Source organism: Lachnellula hyalina (assembly GCF_007821495.1).
Source record: "Lachnellula hyalina strain CBS 185.66 chromosome Unknown contig00004, whole genome shotgun sequence".
Classification (NCBI taxonomy): domain Eukaryota; kingdom Fungi; phylum Ascomycota; class Leotiomycetes; order Helotiales; family Lachnaceae; genus Lachnellula; species Lachnellula hyalina.
This window is the reverse complement of record NW_022157118.1, coordinates 1-27,963: the sequence shown is the minus strand read 5'-3', so window position 1 is coordinate 27,963 and position 27,963 is coordinate 1. Positions and strand designations below refer to the sequence as shown.

At 46.0% G+C, this 27,963-nt stretch overlaps 10 protein-coding genes across 10 annotated transcripts; 5 read left to right on the top strand and 5 right to left on the bottom strand.

Moving 5' to 3' along the window:
- Positions 1–243: 243 nt before the first annotated feature.
- On the top strand, positions 244–1,452 carry PIC2 (Mitochondrial phosphate carrier protein; the record flags this gene model as incomplete). The annotated part of the gene is made up of 4 exons (XM_031145295.1): positions 244–334; positions 412–826; positions 879–1,217; positions 1,374–1,452. 4 exons carry the CDS (start codon positions 244–246, stop codon positions 1,450–1,452), a joined length of 924 nt encoding a protein of 307 aa, XP_031009560.1.
- A 5,111-nt stretch (positions 1,453–6,563) lies between these two features.
- tlg2 (t-SNARE affecting a late Golgi compartment protein) lies at positions 6,564–7,882 on the bottom strand (the record flags this gene model as incomplete). Its single annotated transcript, XM_031145294.1, has 4 exons — positions 6,564–7,045; positions 7,094–7,635; positions 7,694–7,743; positions 7,802–7,882. 4 exons carry the CDS (start codon positions 7,880–7,882, stop codon positions 6,564–6,566), a joined length of 1,155 nt encoding a protein of 384 aa, XP_031009561.1.
- A 272-nt stretch (positions 7,883–8,154) lies between these two features.
- On the top strand, positions 8,155–9,158 carry cmd-1_1 (Calmodulin; the record flags this gene model as incomplete). Its single annotated transcript, XM_031145293.1, has 7 exons — positions 8,155–8,157; positions 8,279–8,347; positions 8,449–8,464; positions 8,622–8,747; positions 8,801–8,871; positions 8,929–9,070; positions 9,124–9,158. The coding sequence occupies 7 exons, from the start codon at positions 8,155–8,157 to the stop codon at positions 9,156–9,158; spliced, it is 462 nt and encodes a 153-aa protein (XP_031009562.1).
- A 798-nt stretch (positions 9,159–9,956) lies between these two features.
- On the top strand, positions 9,957–11,832 carry MAN1B1 (Endoplasmic reticulum mannosyl-oligosaccharide 1,2-alpha-mannosidase; the record flags this gene model as incomplete). Its single annotated transcript, XM_031145292.1, is given in 3 exon segments — positions 9,957–10,657; positions 10,707–10,882; positions 10,895–11,832. 3 exon segments carry the CDS (start codon positions 9,957–9,959, stop codon positions 11,830–11,832), a joined length of 1,815 nt encoding a protein of 604 aa, XP_031009563.1.
- An 878-nt stretch (positions 11,833–12,710) lies between these two features.
- On the top strand, positions 12,711–13,543 carry RNTR_0 (Ribonuclease Trv; the record flags this gene model as incomplete). The annotated part of the gene is made up of 2 exons (XM_031145291.1): positions 12,711–13,229; positions 13,298–13,543. The coding sequence occupies 2 exons, from the start codon at positions 12,711–12,713 to the stop codon at positions 13,541–13,543; spliced, it is 765 nt and encodes a 254-aa protein (XP_031009535.1).
- A 2,277-nt stretch (positions 13,544–15,820) lies between these two features.
- On the bottom strand, positions 15,821–16,770 carry LHYA1_G000298 (Uncharacterized protein; the record flags this gene model as incomplete). Its single annotated transcript, XM_031145290.1, has 3 exons — positions 15,821–16,408; positions 16,465–16,542; positions 16,600–16,770. 3 exons carry the CDS (start codon positions 16,768–16,770, stop codon positions 15,821–15,823), a joined length of 837 nt encoding a protein of 278 aa, XP_031009536.1.
- Positions 16,771–17,491: 721 nt separating this feature from the next.
- On the top strand, positions 17,492–19,572 carry 4CLL8 (4-coumarate--CoA ligase-like; the record flags this gene model as incomplete). The annotated part of the gene is made up of 3 exons (XM_031145289.1): positions 17,492–17,552; positions 18,024–18,616; positions 18,712–19,572. Coding segments are annotated over 3 exons (1,515 nt in total), but the record flags the coding sequence as incomplete, so codon positions are not given.
- A 1,925-nt stretch (positions 19,573–21,497) lies between these two features.
- Positions 21,498–22,685, bottom strand: LHYA1_G000296 (uncharacterized protein; the record flags this gene model as incomplete). Its single annotated transcript, XM_031145288.1, has 3 exons — positions 21,498–22,214; positions 22,261–22,385; positions 22,559–22,685. 3 exons carry the CDS (start codon positions 22,683–22,685, stop codon positions 21,498–21,500), a joined length of 969 nt encoding a protein of 322 aa, XP_031009540.1.
- Positions 22,686–24,118: 1,433 nt separating this feature from the next.
- HBN1 (putative nitroreductase) lies at positions 24,119–24,796 on the bottom strand (the record flags this gene model as incomplete). The annotated part of the gene is made up of 2 exons (XM_031145287.1): positions 24,119–24,436; positions 24,506–24,796. 2 exons carry the CDS (start codon positions 24,794–24,796, stop codon positions 24,119–24,121), a joined length of 609 nt encoding a protein of 202 aa, XP_031009537.1.
- Positions 24,797–25,615: 819 nt separating this feature from the next.
- On the bottom strand, positions 25,616–26,377 carry LHYA1_G000294 (UPF0659 protein; the record flags this gene model as incomplete). Its single annotated transcript, XM_031145286.1, has 1 exon — positions 25,616–26,377. One exon carries the CDS (start codon positions 26,375–26,377, stop codon positions 25,616–25,618), a length of 762 nt encoding a protein of 253 aa, XP_031009538.1.
- Positions 26,378–27,963: the final 1,586 nt, after the last annotated feature.

Sequence of the window (27,963 nt, the reverse complement as noted above, 5' to 3'; positions counted from 1 at the left end):
TCTCTCTCTTCCTTCTCTTACTCAATTTCACTGTCCACTGCCCACTCTCCACTCCGTTCTGTTCTGTTCTGTTCCTGCTCTGCCAATTGCTTGCGCTGCTTTGATAGCAACCGCGACAACCAAGATCCATATCGTGACGTTGTAGATAGACTATTGCTCTTTATCTACTTGACGAGTTTCACCCGAACGGTCGAACAGGAACATCTACACACCACAACAACTCGCAATTGAGCCGATATCACCATGTCTGTCCTCGAAAAGACCCTCCCCAAGCCTAAAATCGAGCTCTACAGCGGCAAATACTTCGCAGCCTGTGGTCTCGGTGGAATAATCGGTGCGCATTGCCTCTCCCTCTCCCTCTCCCCCTCCACCTCCAACCCCCTGGTTCAAACCATCTAACACACCCCCCAGCCTGCGGTCCAACCCACACAGCCGTAACCCCCCTCGATCTCGTAAAATGCCGTCGCCAAGTCGATTCGAACCTTTACAAATCTAACTTTGGCGCATGGAAATCCATCTACAAGGGCGAGGGCCTGCGCGGGGTCTTCTTCGGCTGGTCCCCCACGTTCGTCGGATATTGTTTCCAGGGTGGTGGAAAATATGGGTTCTATGAGGTCTTCAAGTACCTCTACGGCGAGAAGATGTTTCCCGATGCCAATAAGACAGCCATCTTCTTGGCCGGTAGTGCGAGTGCTGAGTTTATCGCGGATCTGGCGCTCTGTCCGTTCGAAGCTATCAAGGTCAGGATGCAGACCACTCTGCCTCCATTCGCGAGTACCTTGAGGGAGGGTATGAGCAAAGTTATTAAAGAGGAGGGTTATGCTGGGTATGTATTAACCTTTCTTATCTGGCTGCCACAGTTGCTAAAAAAGTGACAGCCTTTACAAAGGACTCTACCCCCTTTGGGCCCGCCAGATCCCATACACGATGTGTAAATTTGCAACCTTCGAGAAAACCGTCGATGCCATATACAACCGTCTCGGAAAGCCCAAGTCATCGTACAACGGCCTCCAACAAACCGGAGTCTCCTTCCTTGGTGGTTACATTGCAGGTATTGCCTGCGCAGTCATCTCGCATCCGGCTGATGTTATGGTGTCCAAGTTGAACTCGGACAGGAAGGCGGGTGAAGGTGCTGGTCAGGCTATTGGCAGGATCTATAAAAATGTTGGTTTTGCCGGGCTGTGGAATGGACTACCCGTCCGAATTGCGATGATTGGGTAAGGAAAACTGGCCTTTTGATTCTACCTTCTCCCCCTTCTCCTATGTTTCGTCTCATGTTCTCCACCTTCTGTGGATTTCCTCTACTGGAAACATGAGTTTTTTCTACTCCCGAACCCGTTTGAAACAGGAAAACAACTAACTCCTTCATCTAGTACCCTTACCGCGTTCCAGTGGTTGATTTATGATAGTTTTAAGGTGGCGTTGGGATTGCCTACTACAGGAGGTCACTAGATGGAAGGAAAAGAGGAAGGCTATTGGAGTTCGAGGTGTATGTCCAGATAATGCAAATGAAAACAGATCTTCAAGTCGCGGGCCAGTAGCTGGGTGAAGTTGACGAAGCCTCGTTTCATGTTTGGGGAGTTATAAATGAGGTAGGTTTGGTTCTTCTCTGTCCAGGAAAAAGCAGCCCTAATTACTAACGTGCCGGCCCTTTTTTCTATCTGGCATAAGGAGCATAGAGATTTTCGGGGAGAACACCGTAGGCCATGAGGATACTAAATGTTTTTTGATTCATTTCTTACTTCATACTCCTTCCTGGCTCAAAGAAGGAACTTTGCTCCAGCACAAGTCAATAGCAGTGTATATGTCACATGACATGAGCACATCCACCCATCAAGAAGCTTGACTTCCTCGTCTCCCGCAACACCTTGATCCCAACCTCAGATCTCCGATTGCTCTTCACAAACGTCGCAGAATTCGTACCAGTGTATATGTCACATGACATGAGCCTTTCCACCCATTCCTTTTCTTTAGGAAGGAACTTTCCAACTCCAACCTCGGATTTCCAACAGACTCCACCTCGAAATTACCAGCCTGAGCGTGATATCCAGGCAGGCGCCAGCCTCCATCTCTAGGCAACTTGGTCTGTCTTTGTAACCGACATTTGACTCGTCCGTCATCTCCAGACACGCTCAGCTTGGAAGGACTGAAGGTGAGCTTCTATTCACATTCAATGAACGCAATAACTAATAAATACAAGCATTCAAGCTGTTAAGATATCCTTCTGGAGCGTTACCCAATTCACAGCATCTCATCACCATCCTTAATCATCAAATCCCGCATCCTACCCTCTCAACTAAGCAAACTCGAAATGGCATCCCCTCCGAGATCAAAATAATTACTAGAGATGTTAAGAAGGAAGTTCCGCAGAATGCGTACTGGATATTCTGCTCACCTTGGTCAAACAATAGTGATAAGTTGCTTCTCTGCCCCGTTCTCTATCGCTTCAAGCCCAATACATCGGCTCAAGCAGTCATAAATGCCTAAGCGAGTATAAGATCCATCGTCTTCCCTTAGCAATAGCAGACCTTCGGACGTGTTCTCGGTAGCTTCCAAGATGGGAAGCAAAAAGCATTCATCTAGCTGCGATCTATCTTGATCTATACCCCCATCACAGCTGATTTGGAAGCTAATGCCGAATCCTACGTGGTTTCCAAGAACGAGATAGGGATTATCATAAGTAAGTTCGACGAAGGATGTCTCAAATTTAACATTTGGGGCTCTATCACTTCCAGAGTCCATGCCGCATGCTTGAACTGGACTCCCCACACTTTCCGTGGCCTCGTTAGCCGTAGGTCTTTGTCCCTCTTCTCTGTTTTCTTGTTTGTTATTTCCCTTGCGCTGCTCTATACACCATGGCAAAACTACCCCCCGTATATGAAGCCTTGCCGATGTGACCTGTCCATAGCAATTGCTAGGATCAACTAACTCGGTGTTTACGTCCTCCACCTCCGCCAGTTCTTTCCTGTTCTTACTAGTTGTCGCCCATGACTTAAGATTGACGATCCCATCAACGCTAGCCCAGCTCCATGACGGGGCTCTCCACTGCTCTTGCCTGCGAGTGCCAGACCCTGTCCACAGCAAACTGCGAGGCATGTCTTGTCTAAATATTCCCGCCATATAACTGTTTCCGAATGCCGGGCCAAATAGCTTTGCCACCGCGGAGAATGCCACCAGCTTATCTTTAGCTGGGAAACTCAACTCGCGTTTAGTGTAATCCTCTACCAAGTTCCAGTATTGCATAATACAGGCGGGCGAAGGCACTGCTCGCGCTGTTGGTATTACCTCTTTAGACTCTGAATTGGTGGGGTGTGGTTGCTTATCCTCCACCTCAAGGGAGATATTAAACACCCCCGTTGGGAAGGGGTCAGAATCGCAGTCACAGGGCAGGCCAGAAGGAAAGTACTCGTTCCGTACAGCTTCTTGACATTCCCACGCGATTCGATCGATCTGAAAGTGTAGCGTTCGTGGAGAGAGGAGTCGTTCTTGCAGAACCCAGCCGCGGGAGGTGAGAGGTTGGTTTTCACGACAGTCGCTGAAGTCTAAGCTAGGGACAAAGATTCCACACCATCTCAGTTCTTCGGGTGTGAAGTGCTCTCGCAGACGGCGGCATATTGTGCTGGAACCCCCCCAAAGATTTGTAATTTTATCTCGGAACCGCTGCCATGGTTTGATACCCTTGAGACTTGATGAGATGTAGTCAAGCTCAAGAGCCGGCCGGGGCGCCCAAATTTGACAATCCTGCAGAAATTCTGGATTTCGGTCAACAAATGCCCCATCGTGAGGATTTGAACCATGGACGATAGCCAAATTGAGAATGCAATTCAAATATATTTTCTCCATCTCTGCTGTATGATACAGCCAATCGATGTCTGATCCCTTTCCAGACTGTTTGATACAGAGGCTGTCAATCCAGAGGTACTTAATGCCGAGGCGCCTACACGCATAGATTGCATCCTGAAAGCTCTTAGGTATCACGGCTACTGGAATCTTGTTCCGAAATCCTTCGTGGTTGTCCGAGGTCAGGGTGAGAAAAGACGGGTCATTTCCCCAACAATGACTTAGTGTAGCGTAACCGCCTATAGCCTTTTCTTCAGCTGTGAGCACAAGGCGAATCCCGTTGTCATTATCTCCGACTGCGATTATTCGTTTGGGGTACCAGCCAAATCTCCTGTTTTTGTACATGTTATCACACGACTTGTGATTCTCTCTGCACTCCTGAAGCCAGCCTCTAGCCACCTTCATTGCGGCCTCATCTTGTGTATTTGAGGATATTTCTCGGGTCTCGAAATTCTCTCGCCTGACGTTCCAGGGCCTCCTTTTCAAGTCTTTCTTCGCCGATTTGAGCAAGCTCTGATAGTCTGAAACCACAGGAATCAGACCTGCCTCGTGGACATGAATTGTCAATTGAAAATCAACATGGAATGTAATTTCCTCAGGTTTGACGCCAAATCCGAAATAGAGCCAAGAATAACTTTCACCAACACCAATCCAACGAAATTCATAACGGAGCATAAGTCTTTCTGAAACGGCATGGTTGCCTACACTTATGCCCAACTGCTCACGAATCAAATTTCCGTGAATGCAGATCCTGCAGCCTAACTTAGCAGCTTTGACTAGATCATTAACAGTTTCATGGTGATAACCCTTTTGAGTCTTGTTGGCATTCTGAAAAATGGAAATGCATTTGGCGCATAGCATAGCGAGAGGCTATATTGTGGTGGTGGTGGAATAGTATGTTTAGGAAGTTTAACCTCTTATTCTGACGTTGGAAAAAGGTTAGCTTAGCGGCAGTATTTGCCACATAGCAAAGGCGTGTATAAACATAAGCCACCACGTGACATTAATATGACTATTGTAAACATCAAGTAACTGCACACGCTAAGGGGTTGGATTTCAGGGAATTTAAAACGAGTATTGCAAAAGTGTTTTCTTAGCTAGTTATGGGTTCTAGCCGATTGGGCCTCAAATTGGTCACGTGTGTGGGTTTATTCCCCACATACTCGGGACTCCAACTTGGTATCCAAACTGGAGCAGTCACTGCTACTATTAAGAGATAGGGATGGATTCTGCAAGGAAGGTTTTCCCGGCAGACTTTTCACCTCAGGTATTCTGAACCCATTTTGATCAACTAAGCGGACCAAATTCCCCATTGCTAAAGTAATACTTTTAATGACATAATGGGTATGCTCTCTTATAATATCAGCCTATTAAACAACAGTACCTATCAGAAGTCTTATTAATGGCCACGTTACCTTTGCCTAAATCGATCTTGATTTGAAACTTTTTCTTGGAGCGATGAGCGGCACACTTCTCATTTGTGATTGCAGCTGTTTATTTCATTCGCAGCCTACAATTATCAATGCAGCTTCACCCACTGATAAACTTAACGCAATGTGAAAACTAGAATCACAAGGCACTTTACAATCCCCCGTTTGTTCATTTTCCCTCTACCAATCATTTATTGTAAAGTGAACAATGTCTTCTTCCACGCTGTGTGAGAATGTGAAGTCAGAAGCGTCGGTAGTCGCCCAATCTTTCAGGGAGTAAGTTCATTTGCTGTAGTAATTTCCAAGGCATAAATCGAAAGAAGACTATCAGCAGTACTACTGCAGAGTTATAGGTGCAGACATTATTGAGCTTTGGGTTGGAGAACAGGACCCAAAACTTTACCGAGTTGCGAAACTGGTTCTTTGCTAGCTTTAGTAAGGACATTAGTTTGTTGAAATTGTTGAGCGCGACGATGACGGTGCAGAAATTGGCAGAGGAAGCAGAGTCAGAGGATAAGGGGGAATAAGAGATCAGGGTTCAGGGTTCATTAGAACCTCGCAGTTTGCAGTGTTCTCGGGGTATATAGAAGAAATGGCCTTCTTAGGCATTGACAAATAGATTTTCTTTGTGTATAGTTTCCAGTCAGAGCGATGTTACATATAAATCAGATTAAGATGCAGAAATCAGAACACATTTCAACGGTATTTTATCGAGAACTAATTGAGGTAGGTAAAGCGTACGGAGGCTCCATAAAAAAGTGCCACAGCTCAACCTAGAAACCACAAGAGACTGGTTTAAGAGTGAAGAGGGTCCAGGAGAAGGCCCCTTGATTATACTGGTTAGTTCACATCGACTATGCTGACTAACCCCTTGGTTTGACTCACATTATAAGGAGTCCCTGAGAACCAGGGAACTGGGAATCTGGGTATAGCAGCAGAGGAAGAAATTTGTTTAGGTGAGAGGAAAATAATGGAAAGTGGTTGACATGGATGGACTTTGCTTTTGGGTGTTACCTGGCTGAGTCAGCACCAGCGCTAACTACTTCGGGATTTTCAAAAAAGCGTCTAGTATGATTCTATTCCTTTCAATCTTAATACTTGCCCTTCTATCTTTCTTATATGTATAAGATCGCACAGATGACTTTGCTTCTTCGCCCATGGTTTACGGGTATAAACCGTGAGAAACATGGGTGGAAAGCCAAACATTTTGTGGCCCCGGATTGTTGAGCGAGTCTCATTGACACTCTCTGGTGCTCTCACTTTCGAGAAGTAATTGGACTTCAAGGAAATATTTTATGGTGGTGGTGGTACACTCTCCTCTGTCTTTCTCCGCCTCGGCTTCAACATTAGTAAAATAAACATCCCGATAACAAGCAATATCAGCAAGAAAATAATCCTCCGCTTCGTCCCCTTCCTCTGATACCCGGATGCAACCTTCAGCTCTTTATCCGCGGCCTTGACATCCACTGCCATGCGCTCCACATTATAATCGATCCGATCCAGCATCGTGCCTTGGTCGATGATCATCCCTTGCAGCTCTTTGAATATGTCGGCGAGTTCGATGATACCTTGTGCTATATCCATTATTTCGCGCTCCCGCTGCATTATGGCTGCATCGTTGGAGGTGAGTTGTTTTTGAGATGTTTGTTGCAGTGCGGATTGGGAGTAGGATTTGTCGGCATCGGATTCCATTAAAGAGGGGTCGGTGAAGTTGCTGGTGAGGGGTGTCGAGGCGCGGTCGGCTTGTGAGTTCATGCCACTTAGTCCGCGGAGTTCTGGTTGGGTTAGCTTTGTGCTTCGTTTGACAGACGAAGGAAATTTACTTTTCAAGTATGCGCTCTGCTTCTTCCTGAATCCTGCGCTGGCTTCTTGTACTCTGCCCGCTAAAGATATCTGGATATTCCTCGCCATGGTCTCTTCTCCCTTGCTAATACCCCCAGAATGGCTGGACTCTCTCACCAGCATCTCTACCCTCTGAATTGCCTTTTGACAATCGTGAAATCCTCGCGTGATATCTTGCGTCAAGCTCTCAATCTCCGCTTCCTCACTTCTCTTGACTTCCTCATCATCGAATCCTGGTAGGACATGCTTCTGATGTAGCTTCTCTAGCTTCACGCTCTTGCTCGCTATATCGGCCAAGTATTCCGTAACCTCATCACTGATATCTGCCCACCTCGGCGGTAACAAATCCATCTCAATCACAGCATCGCCGTCGTCTTCGAATGCGCCGGCAGACATGAGCCCTTGGCGTTCCGAGGACCCGCCCCCGACAACACTGTCGCTGTAGCCATTTCCAGATGCACTGCTGCTGTATTTTGGCTTCTTTGCTGGGTGGTGCGCATACGATTGCCGGTAGGATATGTAGCTGTTTGTGTTGTATAATCAGCATGGGTCAGGTATACGTGGAAGTTGGGTTGGCTTACAGATTGGTGCGGTCGCGCCACATGGCGGACGCAAATTGAGCTTGCGCTCTCTGCGTTTGAAAAGCACTGGAATTCTTAACCTTACCACGTTCTTGATTCGAGTAATACCATGGATGTGGTGAGGTCTTGAAGCTGCATTGGCATGTTCGTTGAATGATTGTCGGAGCTCCCCAGCTGGCCGAGCCGCATGATGGCTAGCTTTCTTGGCTGGCCACCAGGACTGGGCAGATTAGTTGCACATGCTGTCTAATCTCGACCCGCCGTAGTACACTCCACTCCAGCCTAGGCCAGCACCACAATGGCAAACCCCTAATAAACAAGGACCAGCTCCAACTGCACAAAAACATCAATCCTACGCATCGCACCACCTCGACAAGCAGCCCTTCCCTTCACAAATTGCCTAAATAGCGCGCAAATACCACAACCTACACCCTAACAGACGCTCCCGTTCATCCTTCAGCATGGTATGCCTCTCCACCCCCGACTACCTGGGCATGATGGATAGGGAAATCAGCCCCGCCATCCTCTTGGCTCGTCAGCCGCGGGGAGCAACGACTACAGAATTGAATGAAGAAAGGCTAATAGGTGATATGTCAGGCTGATTCTCTAACTGAAGAGCAAGTCTCTGAGTTCAAGGAAGCATTTTCCCTCTTCGTAAGTTCTACCCCGCCCTTTGCATGCTTCAGCCCTACGTACGGAGAGAGTGGGTAGGCGGCTCTGAGAACTTGTTTGCTGACTTCTGTTTGCACGGATAGGACAAAGATGGCGATGGTTAGTACCTCTCGAATCCCAGCAAGCCTTCCCTGTCAATTCATTCCCGACGTCGAACGAGATCGTGGGGGATACATGCGGCTTTCCTTTCCTCTGCCTGCCCACACGAGGCTGGGTACATATATCCAAGGGATAGGATGCTGATGACGGCTGATAGGACAAATCACTACCAAGGAGCTGGGTACCGTCATGCGATCGCTTGGCCAGAACCCCTCAGAGTCTGAGCTGCAGGACATGATCAACGAGGTCGACGCCGACAACAACGGCACCATTGATTTCCCAGGTCCGGCACTATCTATCTAATACTACGAAATATGTTTGCTGATTGTGTTGCAGAGTTTCTCACCATGATGGCACGAAAGATGAAGGACACAGATTCCGAAGAGGAGATCAGAGAAGCGTTCAAGGTGGGGTTTGCCCCATGTGGCAAGAGACGATAGATGCTGATTATGGTTGCTGTGAAGGTCTTCGATCGCGACAACAACGGATTCATTTCTGCTGCTGAGCTTCGTCATGTCATGACATCCATTGGTGAGAAGTTGACAGATGATGAAGTGGATGAGATGATCAGAGAGGCTGATCAAGATGGTGATGGACGAATTGACTGTATGCTTCCAAGTTCCACCGCAGTATCCCATTATAGCTAACTCCTTCAACAGACAACGAGTTCGTTCAACTTATGATGCAGAAGTGAGAATATTACTTTGGTGCTTTACTGCGTGCGAGGGAGGATTTAGCTTGGTATGGAACCTGGGCAGCAGGGTTAGTGATGTGTTGCTGATGGATGGTGGGTGGATGGGTGATGACACATGGCGGATTTGTCTGGATTGGCTCTGATGATACCTCGATGAACATTATTCTTGGGAGCAGAGTCCAAATTATTTGAGCTATCGAAGAATCATCTGATTGTGATCATCTGCGGTCTCTTGCATGTGCCCGTGCTTATACTCCGTAGTATAGTAACACTCAGCCTTACTCGAGGCTATCATCTTGTAAACCTTAAACCTATGGTAACATGACAGGAATTTTTCATCTTCAGCTTAAATGATATATTTTTAGAGTAACTTCTACGCCCAAACGACATATTATCTATCATCTAACTACTCGAGCTAAAGTGTCCCAAGTAGACTTGTATTGAAACTTTTATATGTGTGCGTTTTATAGCGCCCTGACAGCTAGGGGCACGAATTATGGAGGGGCGGGGCTCTACAATATGATCCCTGCAATTCGTCTTGCGACACAACAACCTGAAAACCCATACAGTATTCGACCGCGTCTCTCTTGCAGATATCATTGTATTATTAGAATAATGTAATGCATTTAATCCCCCACTCGATCCAGCTTATGCTTCTTCTCAACGAATCTACTCAAAAGCCAATTCGCCAAACCTTTAACTCCCTCTAGCTACTCCCTCCATCACCACTTCCCATCACCGAGGCATGGTATTACAACTGTCCTCCTCTCCGCATCCCAATAAAACCTCCAATCCAAAATGCCAGCAATCCGCCGCTCGCGTATAGCAGCAATTGTCATCGTCTTCCTCCTCAGCGCCCTGTGGTACATCCGTCACAAACCCGGCGCCTGGTCCTACCAGTATACCTCCTACACCCCCGCGCTCCCCAAAGCGCCCGCCAATGACGGCAAGGTCCACTGGATTAAACTCCCCGACCGTTACCCAGTATCCTCATATATTTCCTATCCGACCGGCTCGCCGGCCAATATACCGCTGGTGCAGGCTTCGCAGCCCCGGGAATCCGCGGCAGAGAAACAAGAACGGATAAAGCGGAAACAGGCGGTGCTGGATAGCTTTCTGCATAGTTGGGAGGGGTATAAGGAGCATGCTTGGCTGAGGGATGAAGTTGCGCCGATAAGTGGGCAGTCGAGGGATACGTTTGGGGGCTGGGCGGCGAGTTTGGTGGATACGCTTGATACTCTTTGGATTATGGGGATGAAAGATGAATTTGAGCTTGCGGTGCATGCCGTAGAGGCCATTGATTTTTCGACGACGATGGAGAAGGATATCAATATTTTTGAGACGACGATTCGGTACTTGGGCGGCTTTTTGGCCGCGTATGATGTGAGTGGGGGACAGTATCCGGTGTTGCTTGCTAAAGCGGTGGAGGTGGGGGAATTGGTCATGAGTTGTTTCGATACGCCGAATCGTATGCCTATCACGAGGTGGGACTGGCAGAGGTGAGTCTTGTCTCTTGTGACACTTGGGAAGCGGGCTAATGGGGAGTAGATACAGCAATGGCAATGCCCAGGAAGCTCCTGAGGGATCTTTGGTTTCTGAACCTGGATCTTTGAGTTTGGAATTCACTAGACTTTCGCAGTTGACGAAGGACCCGAAATACTATGATGCTGTTCAACGGATATCAGATGTATTTGAAGAGGGGCAGAATACGACCAAAATGCCTGGTATATGACCAGTCAGTATTCACTTATCCAAACCTGCTTCCGGCGCTTTCAGTGAAGATAACTTCTTTACTCTGGGTGGAATGTCCGACTCCCTCTATGAATATTTCCCTAAACAGTATCTCATCATGGGCGGCCTACTCGAACAGCCCAGGAAACTATACGAAGGCTTCATTGAAGTAGCCAAAGAGCACATGTTTTTTAGGATCTACAACCCTAAAGACCAAAATCTCACCGTATCCGGCGACATTCAAGTCATTGGCGGCGGCAACATACTAAACCGGATACCCAACGGCCAACATCTCACATGCTTCGCAGGTGGCATGGTGGGCCTCGCCTCCAAAATATTCAATCGACCATCCGAGCTCACCCTAGCAGACGAGCTCACATCCGGCTGCGTCTGGGCGTACGACAACAACCCCAACGGCATTGCCCCTGAGATCTTTTCCGTGATGCCATGTCCAAAGAATCTCGACTGCAAATGGAGCCAAGAGAGATGGCATAGATCCCTGGCGGTTTTTCACCCTTTAGCAGGCGGCATTCTCGAAGACGACGGTTCTCTGTCCGAGCGTGTTTCGAAAATCGCAAAGGAAAATAGGCTCGCACCCGGCTTTACACAAATCACAGACCGGCGCTACATCTTACGTCCTGAAGCAATTGAATCCGTCTGGATCATGTGGCGCATTACAGGCGAGAAAAAGTGGCAAGACGCTGCATGGCGTATGTTCCAGGCCATAGAGAAAGTTTCGAGGACTGATATTGCTGCTGCTGCAATTGTGGATATTACGGTTGATCCGAAGGATGTCAAGGGCCAGAGAATGGATAGCATGGAGAGTTTTTGGTTAGCGGAGACGCTGAAGTATTTTTATCTTTGTTTTGAGGATTTTGGAGTTGTTAGTTTGAATGACTATGTTTTGAATACAGAGGCGCATCCTTTGAGGAGGCCAAGGTAGAGGAACGTGGGGGATATAAGGCGTTGGGTATACCACGGAGAAAGTGTTTTGAAATATATTAAGATTTTGTTATATTTAGATAAATTTATAGTTATTTTTGATGCAATGGTTATTGATAATTGATCAAATGGCAGGTGCCTCTTGAAATACAAGCTCGTGAAGACGTTTAGTTTTCCGATCAGCTTCAGTCTCAGATATTGCAAGAACCCGAGCCCATTTATGGCATCACAGGCAGCACGGTGCATATATACGGCATATTTAGGTGGGAACCAACGTAGGCATTGACATTCGTCAAGGTATAAGAGAACGATGCTGGGTTGAAATCATTGGTTATGAACAAAGAAGTCGACGTTGAAATTGGAAGATGTCCTTAATATCCGAAAGAGCTGCAAGTAGAAGGTGTGAGGTATTACTGTATAACCATCAGACATCCTTCGGCCCTCGGGATAAGATAAGCACTTATTGCTACAGTATAGTATAGCAAGGCCAAGGACAGCAGCCAAGAATTAGCCCATCGGCAGTCGAATCAAGCTTTTTTCTAGGGGACCTTCCCTTTTAGAAACCTGGGAAGATCGACACGCGGGACCCGCTGAACAAGCCTGAACAGGCTAAATAGCGGCACAGCTTGCACCAATTAGGGGTCAATGCCTACTAGTCCTGTTCCCCTGATCGCTGGAGTCAACTAACTATACATGGAAGTCCGCTGTTGTAGTAGGAACGCGATATTGGAATACCTTCCTGTCAGAGCGCAGTAAAGCTGTCAAGTGACGTACTTGGGTTATTGCCAAAGCCAAGCCTGAATATAAGTAGCTCAGTTTCATCATATTTACACTCCCTCCTCACGCCTCTGTCAAAAAACATACTCCTACCTACTCACAATGCCATCTCTATACAAAACAGGCGCAGCGCTTGCTGCAACCATTTCCCTCGCCCTAGCGCTGGGCACTCCGGATACCTGCTCTAACCCCAAGACTTCCTGTGTCGGATCATCAACCAATACCTGCTGCTTCAACACGCCCGGAGGCTTGTTCCAGCAGGTGCAATTCTGGGATACCGATCCAGTCACTGGACCCGATGACTCATGGACGATCCACGGCCTCTGGCCCAACAACTGCGACGGCACTTACAGCGAGAGCTGTGACAGCAGTCGCGCTTACACGGACATCACCTCGCTTCTCAAGGCCGCGGGTAAGACTTCTGTGCTAGACTATATGAACACGTATTGGCTGTCCGACGATGAGGGTAATGAGGCTTTCTGGGACCATGAATGGGGGACCCACGGCACGTGCATCTCGACTTTGGAGCCAAGCTGCTATACGGATTATTCGAAGGGTGACGAGGCCGTTGACTTCTTTACCAAGGTTGTAGCGTTATTCAAAACACTCCCAACCTACACCGTAAGCTATCTCCCAACCGGTTCTTTCAAAATGCTCGCTATATGTATGCTAAAAGATGCTTCCATCAGTGGCTCAAAGATGCCGGCATAACGCCTTCTTCATCAAAAACATACAGTCTCTCAGCGATGAACTCAGCTCTTGAAAGTGCTTTTGGCGCGCCCGTCGTACTTCTTTGCCAGGATACAAATGTGGTGTATGAAATCTATTACGGTTTCCATGTCAAGGGAAACGTGCAGAACGGCACTTTTGTGCCTACTACTAGTACGGGCTCGAGCACGAATTGTCCTAGCAAGGTCCAATATCCTCCTAAGTAAGGAGGCTAAGGTATGGCAATCTTTCACTGCTTTGACTTCTAGGTTTTTGCTGATACTCGGGTGATCCAGGGCATAATAGGTATGGAAGGCCCGAACTTTTGGTATGAAGTATAGAGGGATGATGCCTCTCCCAAAATTCAGGTCTTCAACTGATAATCAGTAGCGGGGATTGAACATATCCCTTTTGAAGATCTGGAAATTATCGCCTTTATAAAGCCCCAAGAACCTAGTAATCAAAGTTCATCTGGAATTCAATCTACATTAAGCATGACATTTAGCATGGAAAACATTTGTTCGCGCCCCTTAATATATCCGCAAGTTGAACTTATGCCAAGAAATATCGATTGTTCAAAAAGTACAATTTAGTTTCCGGTGTAATGTATTAGTGATATACCCTTCAGGTAGTTTATCAAGGTATCAAACTTCCAGATACTGGACGTGATTATAGTACTTGGTATAAGACTGGCGTGTTTGCACTCCCCAAACCGATGTCTTATGTGAGCAGCGCTGCCTTTGCTCAGGTTCGGCTTAGGGCCAGCTCAGCTCAGCTTTGGCTTAGGTTTTCTCACACCCGCTCACCGTATTTGCACGCTTACTAGAAACCATTAACCTTTAACGAAGAGCCTTTTCGGGCTCCTCTTCCCCCTAGCTAAGGATTTCATAATCATGGAATGAGGTGCTGTCGTCACCTTAGCACACTACGCCCTTCGAGTTACAATCTCAACCATCACTTCTTTTGTTTGACATGACTTGCTAACAAAGCTATCGGGCATTGTTCTTCGGACCCCTTTCAGAAGCGTTATTCATGGACGCATGTATACATCCATAAAACGCCCTGTCCACAAATCCTGAGCATTCTCTCAACGCCATTCCCATATTACAAGGCCCATCTCCGGCATCTCGTACTACCATACCCAATTTATAATGATTTATCCGACCTGTCCCCCCTCCCTCAATCAACTCTCTTCCCAATATCTCCCTCAAATACATCTTGTCTCCCAGCCAAGCTCAAACCTTCCTTCCCCTATCACTCCCTCAACGGAAAATAATCATAATACCTCTTCCCCCTCCTCCATTTATCCCTATCCCTCTTCTCCTTCTTACTCCTACACTTCCGGCACTCATACGGCAATTTCGTTTCCAGATATTGGCCCATGCCCACCACGAAACAGCGGCACCATTGTGTATCGTAGTGCTCGCAGCGGTCTTCTTCGATTCGGGAGAAGTGGGAGCAGGTGTAAACGTTGCTGTGTATGAAGCACATTTTGGGATTCAGCTCAGTTCGGTGAATAGATCGAGGGAGGTTAGACGTATGTAGACGCTTGAGTGGAATTGGGGAATAGGTAAATCGGAGATCTGCAGGATGATGGGATATGTTGCGTGAGTGAGGTGAAGTAGTGCTGGATATAATCGATGGTCTTGGTGTTGATTCAGTAGATATAGATGGCCTTTTGATGCAAATCGAGATTTTGAGACTGGATGTTAATATCCATGCATGGTGTTTGGCAATGCGAAAGGTAGGGAATGACTCTTTTCAGTGGCTTGATTCACATCGATCTATCCATTCACTTGGTAGCAAACTGCGGAACGCTCCATTTCGCTTCAAGACAAGATATATATAATGTTTGAAGAGGGTATTTGGGAGACAGGCTTTATTTGAAGTTCGAATACTTGATAGTGTCTGGCTGTTAAAGAAAAGGATACATGTAGTACAAACCTCATCTATTTGGTCATATAATAGGACACGCTCTCGCCGTTGGCTTCTCTCTGGGTGAATCCATTGCCTAAGAACCTAAAGGGATTTGGACTTTAATAACGGATATAAAAATCTTCTCTGTATTCCAGCCTAATTCGTAGTTCTGTTACCGTTATTGCCCTTCTGGAGCACCCTGTAGGGGGAGGTTTGAGATGAGGCTGGGATTGAAAAAGTTTCTGTAAATCAAAGCTGATAGCACCAATCAAGATAATTCGAGGAATGAAAAGAACGAAATGATTGTTCTGCTAAAGGTGTATTCCATCTGACTATAACATTGTTTTAAAGAGATTTGACACTAAGGGCGAAACGGGTATCGCGTTTCCTAACTGCAATTTTATGATTTTAATAAATCTAAGAAAGGAGGACCACGATTAGAATTGTCTTAGATGTCAGCTTTGATGATCTGCTATTTGAAACTATTCGAAACTATAAACTCTGCAGGTAATCTGGGATTGGTTCCAGACATTATTGAATTTGGTACTACTATTCGCAAGCTCTATCTAGCAAGTAGAATATAGTCATTATTTCTCATAGACCATGCGGTTCTTGATTGCGCCAATTCCAGTGACAGAAACCTCCACCACGTCACCATCCTTTAAGAATCCGTCCTTGAGGAATAGACCAACACCAGAAGGCGTACCAGTCATGATGGCGGTACCTTTGCGCAATGTTGTACCTCTACTCAAATGGGCAATAATCTGCTTGATGTTCCAGATCATGTCACTGGTATGAGTCTTCTGTCTGACCTCGCCGTTCACCTTGGTGACATAATCCAATTGCTGAGGATCTGGAATGATCGAAGTCGACACTATGCAAGGACCAATGGGCGCAAAACCATCGAATGATTTGGCATAACCAAACTGCCCTCCAGAATTTGGGGGCAGTTGAAAGTTCCTCGCAGAAACATCATTGCCAGCTGTGTAACCCAATACATATTCCAATGCCTTATCTTCAGGTATGTTTTTACCGTCCTTGCCAATAACGACCGTCAATTCGCCTTCATAGTCAAGTTTGGATTGGGCATCCACATGGATGAACACATCATCATATGGACCGGTCAGAGCATCTGCAGGCTTCTGGAATACAACAGGATAGGTTGCTATTGGCAGCTGGGTGAAGGACCAGAAGTCAGTAATTAATACAGTTCAAAAATGAACCAACTCACATCAGCCTCCTTTGCATGCTGTCCATAGTTTAGGCCAATGCATGGCATGATGGGGGTGGTTTCCAAGGGGCAAAGTAACTGCGTTAATTGTTAGGTCTCTTCATAGCATCAAGATGGGTTTGATGGGATGTGAACCTTTTTAACAGTGGCTGTTCCGTCGCCCTTTGAGAAGCCAGAAGACAAATCGCCTTTTAGAATCTGTAATTTCGTGCCATTGATCCCATCACTCGGGAATTCGTACGGGACATTTCCGTACCGAATCTTTCCCTCATCATCCTGGAAACGAACCAGTCTATCGAATGCCATGTTGCTGTGCTTAGGCTGCGTTACGAAAACAAACCGTACAGGTATTTGATATCATTGAGGGTTTCTATTTATAGTTGGATAGAATCATTATCTCCTTCGGAACGACTTGAGGCATAGCTAACGCGAAAGTGCAAAGGCGGGGTAGGTAAGAGGAAAAAGTTATACTCCGTAAAGGCCGTGATTTTTGCTCGCTTAAAAGGTACTCGGGAAACGTTTTCCCCTGAATCCCTGAACGTACAAAGCCCAATACACCGAGAGCGACGACCCCAGAAACTCCGCTAGCTCCCCCTTATTGAATGTTGAAACGCCTGTCTTCCGGAACAGGCACTATGAGGCCAGAGAACTCGATCCCAGCGATCCCAGGAAGCGTAGGCTGCTACACAGAACACTTATTACCTTTACTTACAATCTGGCCTAGAGTGATGATATGTTTACATTGTAGTATTTCCCACGGATCTGAAGAAGGTTAAAGAAATTCATGACGCAAGCGTATACATCAATAAGGTATTCATTTGACTTGAAATCGGATCCCGAACATAGGATGCTGTGAGCTAGGAAGGACCCTGCGCATTGAAAGTTAATAACTTTGGAGCACCGTTTACAGTAGAAAATATTACCTCAACTATACTTGAAAGTTGGACAGCGTGAATTTTAAAAGAATGAATCTAAGAAATTAAAACGCTTCGTTAAAGAATTTAAAAAGGATAGCCCGAATTACTAAATGGAAACTCCTTGCGACTTCATGGCGGTAATCCGCGTCCGGCTAACGCCAGCCTCCCGGAGTACAGTATGGACCGGGTTTCTCTACCCCGCTCCCCACCCCCACCCCCACAACTCCTCCCACTTTTCGAATTACCGAAGCAATAATTCCGTAGCCGCAGCTTTGCACTACCATTTCCTTAAGGTCTAGCTGGTTTTTATTATCAACCCCGCCCAGCGGGTGGCGACAAACACTACATATCTTTGTATGTGAATCACGGAAAACTGAAATTGTCCCACTACCCTGCTGTATCTATTCTTCCTGAAGTACTGTATAACTCGTCTCGTTGGCCCCATTATACCTGTTTTCTTAGAAGGGGGCTACTGGAGAGTCCACCCGTGATGAGGAGAATAGTCTAGCACTGTCGAGAGACGTCCTAAACCTCATATTGCCTACACGCTTTTGTGAAAATGGTTTACAAATCTGCTGAACCTCCCATCAATGGCAAGACCACCCCTTTGATAAAAGGCAGGGTGGCGCTAATTGTCCACAGCACCATTGGATGAAACTGTTTGGAGTTGGCTCTTCGACAGCAAAGCATCCCCTTTGACCAAACACGGTGCTTCTGAAATCAAAGGATTCACCAATGTCACCACACAGGAACGCCTCAGTTATCTCGATGTAAAAGAGTACTCAATATCGCTCTCTACAGCTTTGGCCAAGAGATGCGGCATGCTTGCAAAAGACGTAGTTGCGATCTTCAGCCTAAACACTATTTGGTATCCGGTGGCTATGTTTGCCGTTTCGCGACTTGGTGGTGTTATTTGCGGAGCCTCACCATCGTATAATGTTGAAGAGATGACTACAGCGCTCACCGTAGCCGGTGCAAAATTTCTCTTTACTGTGCCTTCATGCATAGATATTGCGGAACAATCAGCACAAAAGAGTGGAATTCCCAAGCAAAACATAATACTCCTCGAAGGCGAAGTTGAAGGTTACCAGAATTTGAGGCAACTGATTCGTATTGGAAGGGAGCTCGGCTCTTTGGGGCAGATTCAGGGGTTTAGGTATTCTGGTGTTCAGACAGCTGCCAATGTTTGCGCTTTTCTTGGATTTACAAGTGGAACTACTGGTGTTCCAAAAGCAGTGCGTATACGACCCTTATGATCCTCCTAAATCAAGTAAACAAAACTGACTCCGGAATTGAGGTCATGATATCGCACCGAAATGTAATAGCACAGTGTTTACAAGTCCAAGCTGTTACTCCTTTGGATCACAAAAAGACTTTAGCGGCTTTACCGCTGTATCACATAACGGGACTTGTCCATATCTTGCACCTACCAATTCTTCTCAATGCCGAAGTCTTCATGCTCCCATCATTCACCCTGGAGAGTATGCTCGAAACTGTCGCCCAGAACAAGATTGAAGAACTCCTTCTCGTTCCACCAATTTTGATTCGTATGGTGCACGATCCTATAGTAGACCGCTACGATTTGTGCCACATTCGTCGATTCTCTACAGGCGCTGCACCGATTAGTGGAGAGATCGTCGAATTTCTGAGGAAGAAATTTCCCCAAACTGGGTTCAAGCAACAATATGGCATGACGGAGAGTTGCAGTTGTATTACTTCCCATACACCGAAGACATATGACTACAAATTTGCTAGGACGGTTGGAACCGCAATGCCATCAACGGAGCTCAAGATAGTGGATTCGAACGAAAAGGAAGTAAAGATTGGCGAACCAGGGGAGCTTTTAGCCAAGGGGCCTCAAATCACAATGGGATACCTCGAGAACGAGGAGGCAACAAGGGAGACCTTTACGAGTGATGGATTTTTGAGGACTGGAGATGAAGCAATTATTGACAAAAATGGCATGGTTACTATCACAGATCGCATCAAGGAGATGATTAAGGTCAAAGGCATAGCTGTAGCCCCAGCAGAACTCGAGGATCTGTTGTTGGGACATCCGCTGATTGACGATGTTGCGGTGGTAGGAATTCCTGACGCATTTGCAGGAGAGAGGCCCAAGGCATTTATTATGAGGAAGCAAGTGGATATACCACAAGAAGAAGCAAAGCTGGTAAAAGAACTTATTGATTATGTGAGTAGTAGGAAGGCGAGACATAAGTGGATTCGAGAAGTTGAGTTCGTAGAGGTCATTCCTAAGTCTGCAAGTGGGAAGATCTTGAGAAAGGAGTTGAGGAAGAGGAAGGGCAAAGAACAGATTGCTAAGCCAAAATTATAAAAAATGGCTTGCTCGCCTGCTTATGCTCATCTTATAGCCAGCCTTCCAACTATTCTTTACGGGCTCTCTAGAAAATATATCTTTATCTTTCTACTCCTACCTGGCCATACGATAAAGTCTGCTCTCCACTCTAGTGGCCAATTTTATGGAAGGATAGGAAGGGTTAATCGCTGGGAGTTTCAGAGTTCTACATCTACGGAGATTATCTTTGAGGTTAATGGTTTTTGCAGGCAGCGATGTGCGACTCTCACGGCGATTACTTTATGTGCGCTGTATGATCTTCTGCAACGAATTGGTCATTGAGAGATTGCTAAAGTATTTGCTTAGATTTTAGGTCTGTTGATATATCGCAAGTCGGAATGATGATTATAACTATATAAACTATAACTGTAATGACACGACACGTGATATACGAAACACTTGCTCATATTAGCTTTATACAGCTCCAACTTCCCGGGTCATATAGCTACGGAAACGTACATGCACCCGCCCGAATGGCTCGTATTTTCCGGAGCTAATCATATTTTTCGTGGATATAAAGTAGCTTCCTTAGAGCCTGTCTTCGGAGCAGAGGTTGAATAGCTAGATCTAAGTAGCACCCATCAGCGCTTCACCTCTCTTTGCTTGTCAATACCACCTTCTTCTTACTCCCCATCCCCACGCCTTCTCCATAAACTTAAAAGCACGCCGATCCTTCCATCCTCCCACCTGCTGGTCCCGCTTGCTCACTCCTACGCTTATCTCCTCTTTATCTTGACGTTCATGTTTATCCCCACAGACCAACGGTATATCCTTATACACAACCTCTGCATTCTCTGTATCACATTTTCCGGTGTCCTGGAAGGTTTGGCAGGGGAAGGTGCGGTCGTAGAGTGTGCAGGTGCAGGCATAGAGGATGTGCCATTCTGTGCATATGTTGGTTAGTTGGATGAGTCTGAGCGTATCTTACTTGGGTGTGTGGAAGGAAGTGATGCAATGAAATTAGGTGTTATGGCGAAGATGTATTTGAAGGAGGTAGGGTTGGGGGCTAGTGATTGTTCAGGGGTGTTATTAAGGGGCTTAAGCGAGGAATCATCATGCACGGTAGGTAGGGCTTGGTGATGAATGTATCACTGGATAATTACTGTATATATTTTTGTCTTTAACGTTGAAAAATATCTCAGTCATCTCTGAATATCATCTAATGCTGAATCTGACACTTAACGTGTTAGCTACCATCACGCGGTTTTTATCACTACATGCAGCGAATAATCATTAATAGTAATTAGATCTAGCTGGATTTTAAGTGGTATATGAAGAGGAGGATAGAAATGAATTGGAATGGAAAGACCTATGGATTGGGAAGAATGGAGAGGTAGTATAACCCCTCCTTTTCCCCCGCACTCGCTTCTCGTTTTTGTGCAAATCACCTGCTTGTAGATCTTAGGATCGGAGACGGAATGGAAGCTAAATAAGAGTTTAATCCGAGGGAGTTGCGTGAGGATGGCGTGAGGATTGCGTCATGTTAGGAGTCTTGAGTGAAGGAGAAGATAGAAGAGTATAAAGGAAGGACTTGTGGAACAATTATTTGGTTATGAACTTGGTTCCGGGAGGCACTGTACGCATAATATAATAACAGCACAAGTTTTGTTTATTTAACGAGTTGAGATTTCATAGAAACAGTAACACCTAGCATCATCACCATCCTCCTTTCCGCAATACAAACCCTGAATCGAAAAAGCTTGAAGCTCTTCTAGTATGCAATGCAAGACGCAAAGCAACACCATTCAACGCCCAACGCCCTAGATATCAATTCCATCAATAACAACGCCCTTGCCCCAATTGTACTGTAGCACCCGGGCAACCTCATTCGCACTCTCCACACTGACCATAATACTCACCAAGTACAAGCTTGCATCTAGACCCGTAGTCACACCTCCACTCGTAATGACCCTCAAGCCACCCAACCTCAACGCCGCACGCCTAGTATTGCTCTCGCGCCTCGTATTACTCTCCTTCCACGCATTGCTCCCCTTGCGTTTCATTGGCGGAGGCTTGGCATCGCTGCGTCGGCGCACATACGGATTGACCTGCTCCTCGTCGCCGAGATCAAAGCGTAGATTGTTCACCACGTATCGCTCCTCGACTAGATCACAACGCTCGGCTAGATCCCGCTGTGCGATCTCGCTGCAGATCTTCTCGAACTTGGCGTAAGAGTCCGGATGTGTGGTTGCGGAGAGGCCCGACAAGATTCCCTGCTGGGCCAGGAGGAGAGAGCCGGTGCATATGGAGAGGAGGGTGCGTTCTTTCTTGGGGTCTTTCTTTTGGAGGTCAGACCAGGCTTTGATTAGGCCGAGGGGTTCGGATTTGTTTTTTAGGACTTCGTCAATACCGCCGCCGGGGATGATGAGCTGTGGGATTGAGAAGTCAGTAGGGTTTGGGGGCGGTGGTTTTAGTTGGGTGGTTTGAGATTTGGGAGTATTGGGAGGCTTATTGAGAGTTGGAATCTCCAAAACTATCTGCAGAAAAAAAAATAAAAAAATTAGAGAGCTCAGAGTTACATACGATGTCGAATTCAGAAAGACGGGCATAAGCTTCTTTGAATTCTATGTGAGCGCGGAGACCAGCACCCTGAGCAGTGGTGGTGAGCTCAGTAGCGGAGACGAAGGTGGTAGAGAAGGCTTTGGTTGCTGCAGATGAATTGTGAGCTGTTGATACTCGTGTAAAGTCGTGGAGCTGTAAGCAGAAGTGGAAGGGGTAGTTGAAGGGGACATTGAATTGGAGCAAGGGAGAAAAGATGGGAATGAGCTGATTTCAAGGGCAAAGGCATCGTAATAGAGTGGTAGTTGCAATTGTCACTTACAAGCATCATTGGGATTATGCTTCGCCTGGCTCAGAACTTCAAGGGGACCGATGAAATCGAGGGAGTCCATGCCAGGATGCAGTGTGATTAACACCTTGATGGTAGGGAGTGCTTCAGTTGACGCCATGGTTGCGAATGTCGAGTGGGTGAGTAAGTGGTGGAGGAGTGGATTGTTGTTATTTATTGGGGACAGATTGGATTGATTGATCGGTTTGATTCTTTTGATGGAATGGGATGATGAGAAAGAAAGAGAGGTCAAGTGTGCGGTCGAGCAACGAACGACGTGGGCACATAGGTGGTGAGATTTGAACTCACGTGAGGGGTTCTTTGAATGCGGGGTAGTTAGCGTCGATTGCAAGGATTAGGTGGATACAGTTTTACGCTAATGTACGGAGTAAGTAGTCAAGCGGAGATCTCCCACTTGTCAGGAGACTATGAATCGCGTGATCTTTTCATATATTTGTGTATATTCCGGAGTAGATTAGAAGAGAAAGCAAAAGCCTCTCAATACAAGTATAAAGCTACAGGAAGCTTAATTAGCGATATAGAATTTGTGTCTAGATCCCCCCCCAAGTACCTATATCTTAAACCCCGTGCGATTAATCTGGTATATTAACATCCACAAATAAATTACACCTCGACGTTATGAGTTCCCCCTGCCATGTAATGCATACGTCGGATATACCTACACTTGCTACTTCATTTTCAGTTCCAGTTCCAAGACGATGTGTGCAGTGGAGGTAGAAGTAGAAGTAAAAGTAGAAGTCTCGTGATTTCCGCAATGAGGTAGTGTAAATATATAGGCAATTACAACAAACATTCCCCAAGCTCACAAGACAATTTCCTCATCAAAGAGAAACTCGACAAGAAGAGAGAACCCCCAAAAATAAATCCCAATAACACCCATCTCTCACTCCATAACTAGCTCGCACATAAATACAAATGGACTTCAAAACATAAAACACTCCATAGAAGTTAGAACCCTTCTTTCTTCTTCCTTTCATGCAAAGTAATATAACATAAAACCCGTACTCCACGCGCATATGTGTTACATATTTGACACCAAGAAGTGAAGGGTGCACAGGTGGAGTGGCGCAATAAACCCATGCAGTGAGAACTTTAAATGTGTGAGCTGGTCTGGGATTGGGCTGTACCAGCTACTTGTAGGATGGAACGAAGCCTCCCGTCTGTCAGCTTCAACTACAATGTCAACGACTTCAGATGATGACCTCCGATATACACTGTACACTGTGCTTTGTGCTCTGTGTACAGAAAACCGAGAAGGAGAAGAGAATGGGGGAGTAGGACGCTGGGTGTGATTAGGAAGGAAGGCAGGTAGGTGGTGCTTGGTGTATGAACAACATACCCTTGGGAAAATGAGATGTTCGTTTCCTGTCTTGTGTTGTGTCGTCTTTTCTATCCGTATTTATGCTCATCTACAGCTACGCAATGCAACGCGCTGAAATATAGCGATCCAAAGCTAGTCGATCTCACATATCTATCAATCCCGCAAGACAATGCACACCATCACCACCACTATCACCACCCATCAACCAAGGTTCAAACACCAAACGCCTTGAACCTCTCCTCAATAGGCTGGAAAGCCTTCTCCGCCGCCTCCCCCTCCTTCTTCCCAAACACCAACTGCGCATTCAACTCCCAATCCTCATCCACGCCCCACGCCGCCTGCACCTTTTGGTCGATCAGCGGGTTGTAATGCTGCAGGTTAGCACCGAGGCCTTCGAGCTCGAGCGCGGTCCATACAGCGAGCTGTGTCATGCCGTTGCTCTGCACGGCCCAGGGGGGGAAGCGGTCGGCGTAGATGGCGAATGCGTCTTGTATTTTCTGGACCGCGGAGCGGGAGGTGAAAAATAGGACCTAGGGGAGATATGCATCAGTCTTGAACGTGTGTTTTTAGGGAAAAGGAAAAGGGAAAGGTAAACTCACAGTTCCATACCCAGCCTGAAACCCATTCAACCTCGCCTCAGTACTAGCATACTGATCCGCTGGCACAATCCCCTTCAGCACCTCCTTGGTAATATCCCACAACTTATCATGCTCGCCCTTAACAAGCAGAATGGCGCGCGTAGTCTGCGAGTTGAACGACGAGGGCGTGTGCAGGATGGCTTGCGTGACGATGTCCTGGATGGCGCTATCGGAAATGGGGGAGGATTTCGAGAGCGCGTAGATGCTGCGGCGCTCCTTGAGGGCTTCGAGGAATGCGGTGCTTGGGGACATGGTTGCGTGTTGTGTGGTGGGCTTTGTGTTGGTGTTGGTGTTGGTGTTTGTATTGCTGGTGTACTTGCGGAAGTGGGATGAGGGGTTGAGAAGAGGGGGAGGCAGGGCCTTTATAATCGTATGCAAAGATGTGGATAGTAGTGGAGAGCGTTTAAAGACTAAAGACGCCATACCCGTATTCACCCAGGGCCAGGATAGTGCGAGAGCGATGCTGCATACGAAGAACCAGAGTGGAATTTGCATGTTACTATACCTCCGTAAGTATGTTTGATGCGTGGCCAGGTGTAGCACCTTACCAACCCCCCAACTAAAAATGGGCCAACAGCTTCTTTACTTCCCTTCATCACCATTCTCGTTTACCAGGACATAAATACCGTCGGCGGAACCATCTCTCATTGGCCTATACCTGCGGCTCAGTACGAAACCTCGCAGACTAGGGCCCGAAATGGAAGAGACTGCGAATCCATCGAGTGGATTGCGCAAGTACTAGTAGGGAGCAGCGAGGATGGTGCGTGAAGGTGGCACGTGCTTGATTTACAAGCAATGATAAAGCAAGTCTTAGTATTTCATAATCATGATAAATATGGAACGGTCGGGATATCACGTGGCATGAATTGGCTGCTGATATAAGCATATAAACACCAAACTAGGTACCTAGTCTTCGGTTATTCGGTTATATCCTCTTCTCACATCAATCATAATATATGTGAATGCATACAGTATTGCTATTCAACGGTAAAATACCATTTTCTGAAAATCTGCTGACTGAAACTGGATGAAACACTTTTTGATGTTCCCATTGAAGCTGCAAGTGCAAATTTATCGATAGATTTCATCAAAGGAATCAACCTTCTCCTCAGCGACATGTCGTACAGCCTCCTCCACTGGGATGTCACCTCCTGTCACCTCAAACACCAGGCCAATAGTAGCATGGTTCTCTATACAAGCCACGAATACATCAGCCACATCCTCCCTGTTCACTTTAGGCGATGTACCAGCCTTTCCGGCCTTTATCCTTCCTGTCCATCCTCCTTCATTATACCACGTAGGTCGAACTATGGTATAGTCTAAAGCTCTTCTCGTGTTCTCTTCCACAAGATCTTTGTCGGCCTCGAACTTGGCTTCCATATACCGGGGTAACATAGCCCATAAATCATCACTGACTTTCTGGTCCTCATCGTTATACCAAGATGGTCTTGGCTTGCTGCGATTCCTAGTATCGATTGTCGAGATCGTGATAAGACGTTTGGTACAACCAGCATTGACCATTGCATCAAAGACTTTGATAGCGCCATCGTGATCGACAATACTGTTGAAGCTTGGATCTTTAAATGCTCGCCAACCGCCACCTGCTGCGAAGATAATCACATCTGGGACAGACGACTTAATGACTTGAGCAAGCTCAGCCACTGTCGAGTCTTCCAGAGATTGAATGATAGGTGTTGCACCAAGTCCACGAAGGCCGAGGACGTGTTCTTCCCGTCGAATGACAGAATACACTATATAGTCCTTCTTCACCAGGCGCTCTGTGATGAACTTTGCTAATTGTCCAGAGCCACCGAAAATAAGAGCTGAAGGCATGATGCACGTCAGACGAGATACAGATAGACACGAATTTGAAGCTGCTGATTTATTTGACACCTGATTGACTGCGTAAGCAGTTGGTAAAAGCGGGTTTTTTTTTAAAAACAACTATGAGGGAACAGAGAGCCTATATATAGGGCGTTTTGGAGTCAGTGAAAGCTCATAAAAGGGGCCCAATGCTTATTAACACCTTCAATATAGGCTTTCTGTCTCAGTCATTAAAGGAAGGCTGAAGCTTTACCAGATACAAATGTACAGCGTATGAGTCAAAGAAAGAATACAAGGGTATTGGTAGACAAAACCAGTCTAGCGCTTACCCAAGCGGCATAGCAATCTGTCGATCCTATAATTCAAGATAGTAACGTCCGTAAAAGAATAAAGATTCGTCAGCGTCCATAGTCACTAACTTAAAGTGCAGTAAAAATGAAAAGAAAACACTTCGTATCTGATATCTCCATGGAGATGAGTATAGAGTTAGAGTTAGGGAGCATTGCCGCAATACTGGAAAGTCCGTGCACAGTTTTAATAAGCTCTAACTCTAAGTTGATATACAGGTTAAGACGTGCAGGAAAGGGATCTGACACAAGCTTTATATGAAGTCAATTTCTTAAATAGAGTTCTAGATAGAGGGAAAATGATTTCCTATTACATATCCAATATGATTTTTGACCCGTACCTTACGCGTGCACGTGCTATAATCTCCAGGTTATGTTAGAACCGACGCCAAGACAGCTGACCCTTGTTCTAGTGGGGCTCTGTAGTATTTCCTAGGCAGCAAAGTTACCTTGCGGTACAAGTTCGGCTGCTCTTGAGTGCAGCACCGTTTCTTTAGGCCTTGCATGAGGCGTACTTTTGTCCCCACGTTGCCTTTTAGCCCTACGGAAGCACTCTTTGAAGCTATTGATACTATCAGATTTTTAACAAAAAGCGAGTGGGCATATCCTAGCAAACTGCTCGCTTATAGTCCGATCCACGTTGTCGACATTGACCTTCATTATCACGTCATAGAGTGAAAGTAGATGACAATGAATGTCTTTATTATTAGACTTTAACTAAGTTATTACTAAGAGCAACTTAATTAAAGCTTACATAAGGTTACTTATAGGCGACGGGTCTTCTAGAGTGCTCTATTAAGCTTCTCTTATCTTCTAGTTATTTAAAACAGCACGCATATTTACTAATTTAGTCTCTAATTATTATTAGCGCGTATATATCTCTTAAAAGGCACTAAATAATTATATATTTAATATCTTATACTAAGAGCTTTTATTCCTTAATAGTATTAATCTAAGGTCTAGTATAAAGCTAACAGGTAGCTGTAAATCTATAATTAATCGAACTTAATATTACAGATAAGTCATATATATATAAAGGCTTAATATAGTATTTAATAAGTTTAATAAAAAAGAGAGAAGAATTATTATCTAGATCTAAAGAAAAGTAAGCGCTTCTCTATTAAGGCTTAGTAAGCACAGGCACAGCCGGTGCTTTTACTTCTAGAGCTTGTCTCTTATATCAGCTCGGCCTGTTATAATTAAGATATAAGTTAGGGTTAGGGTTAGGGTTAGGGTTAGGGTTAGGGT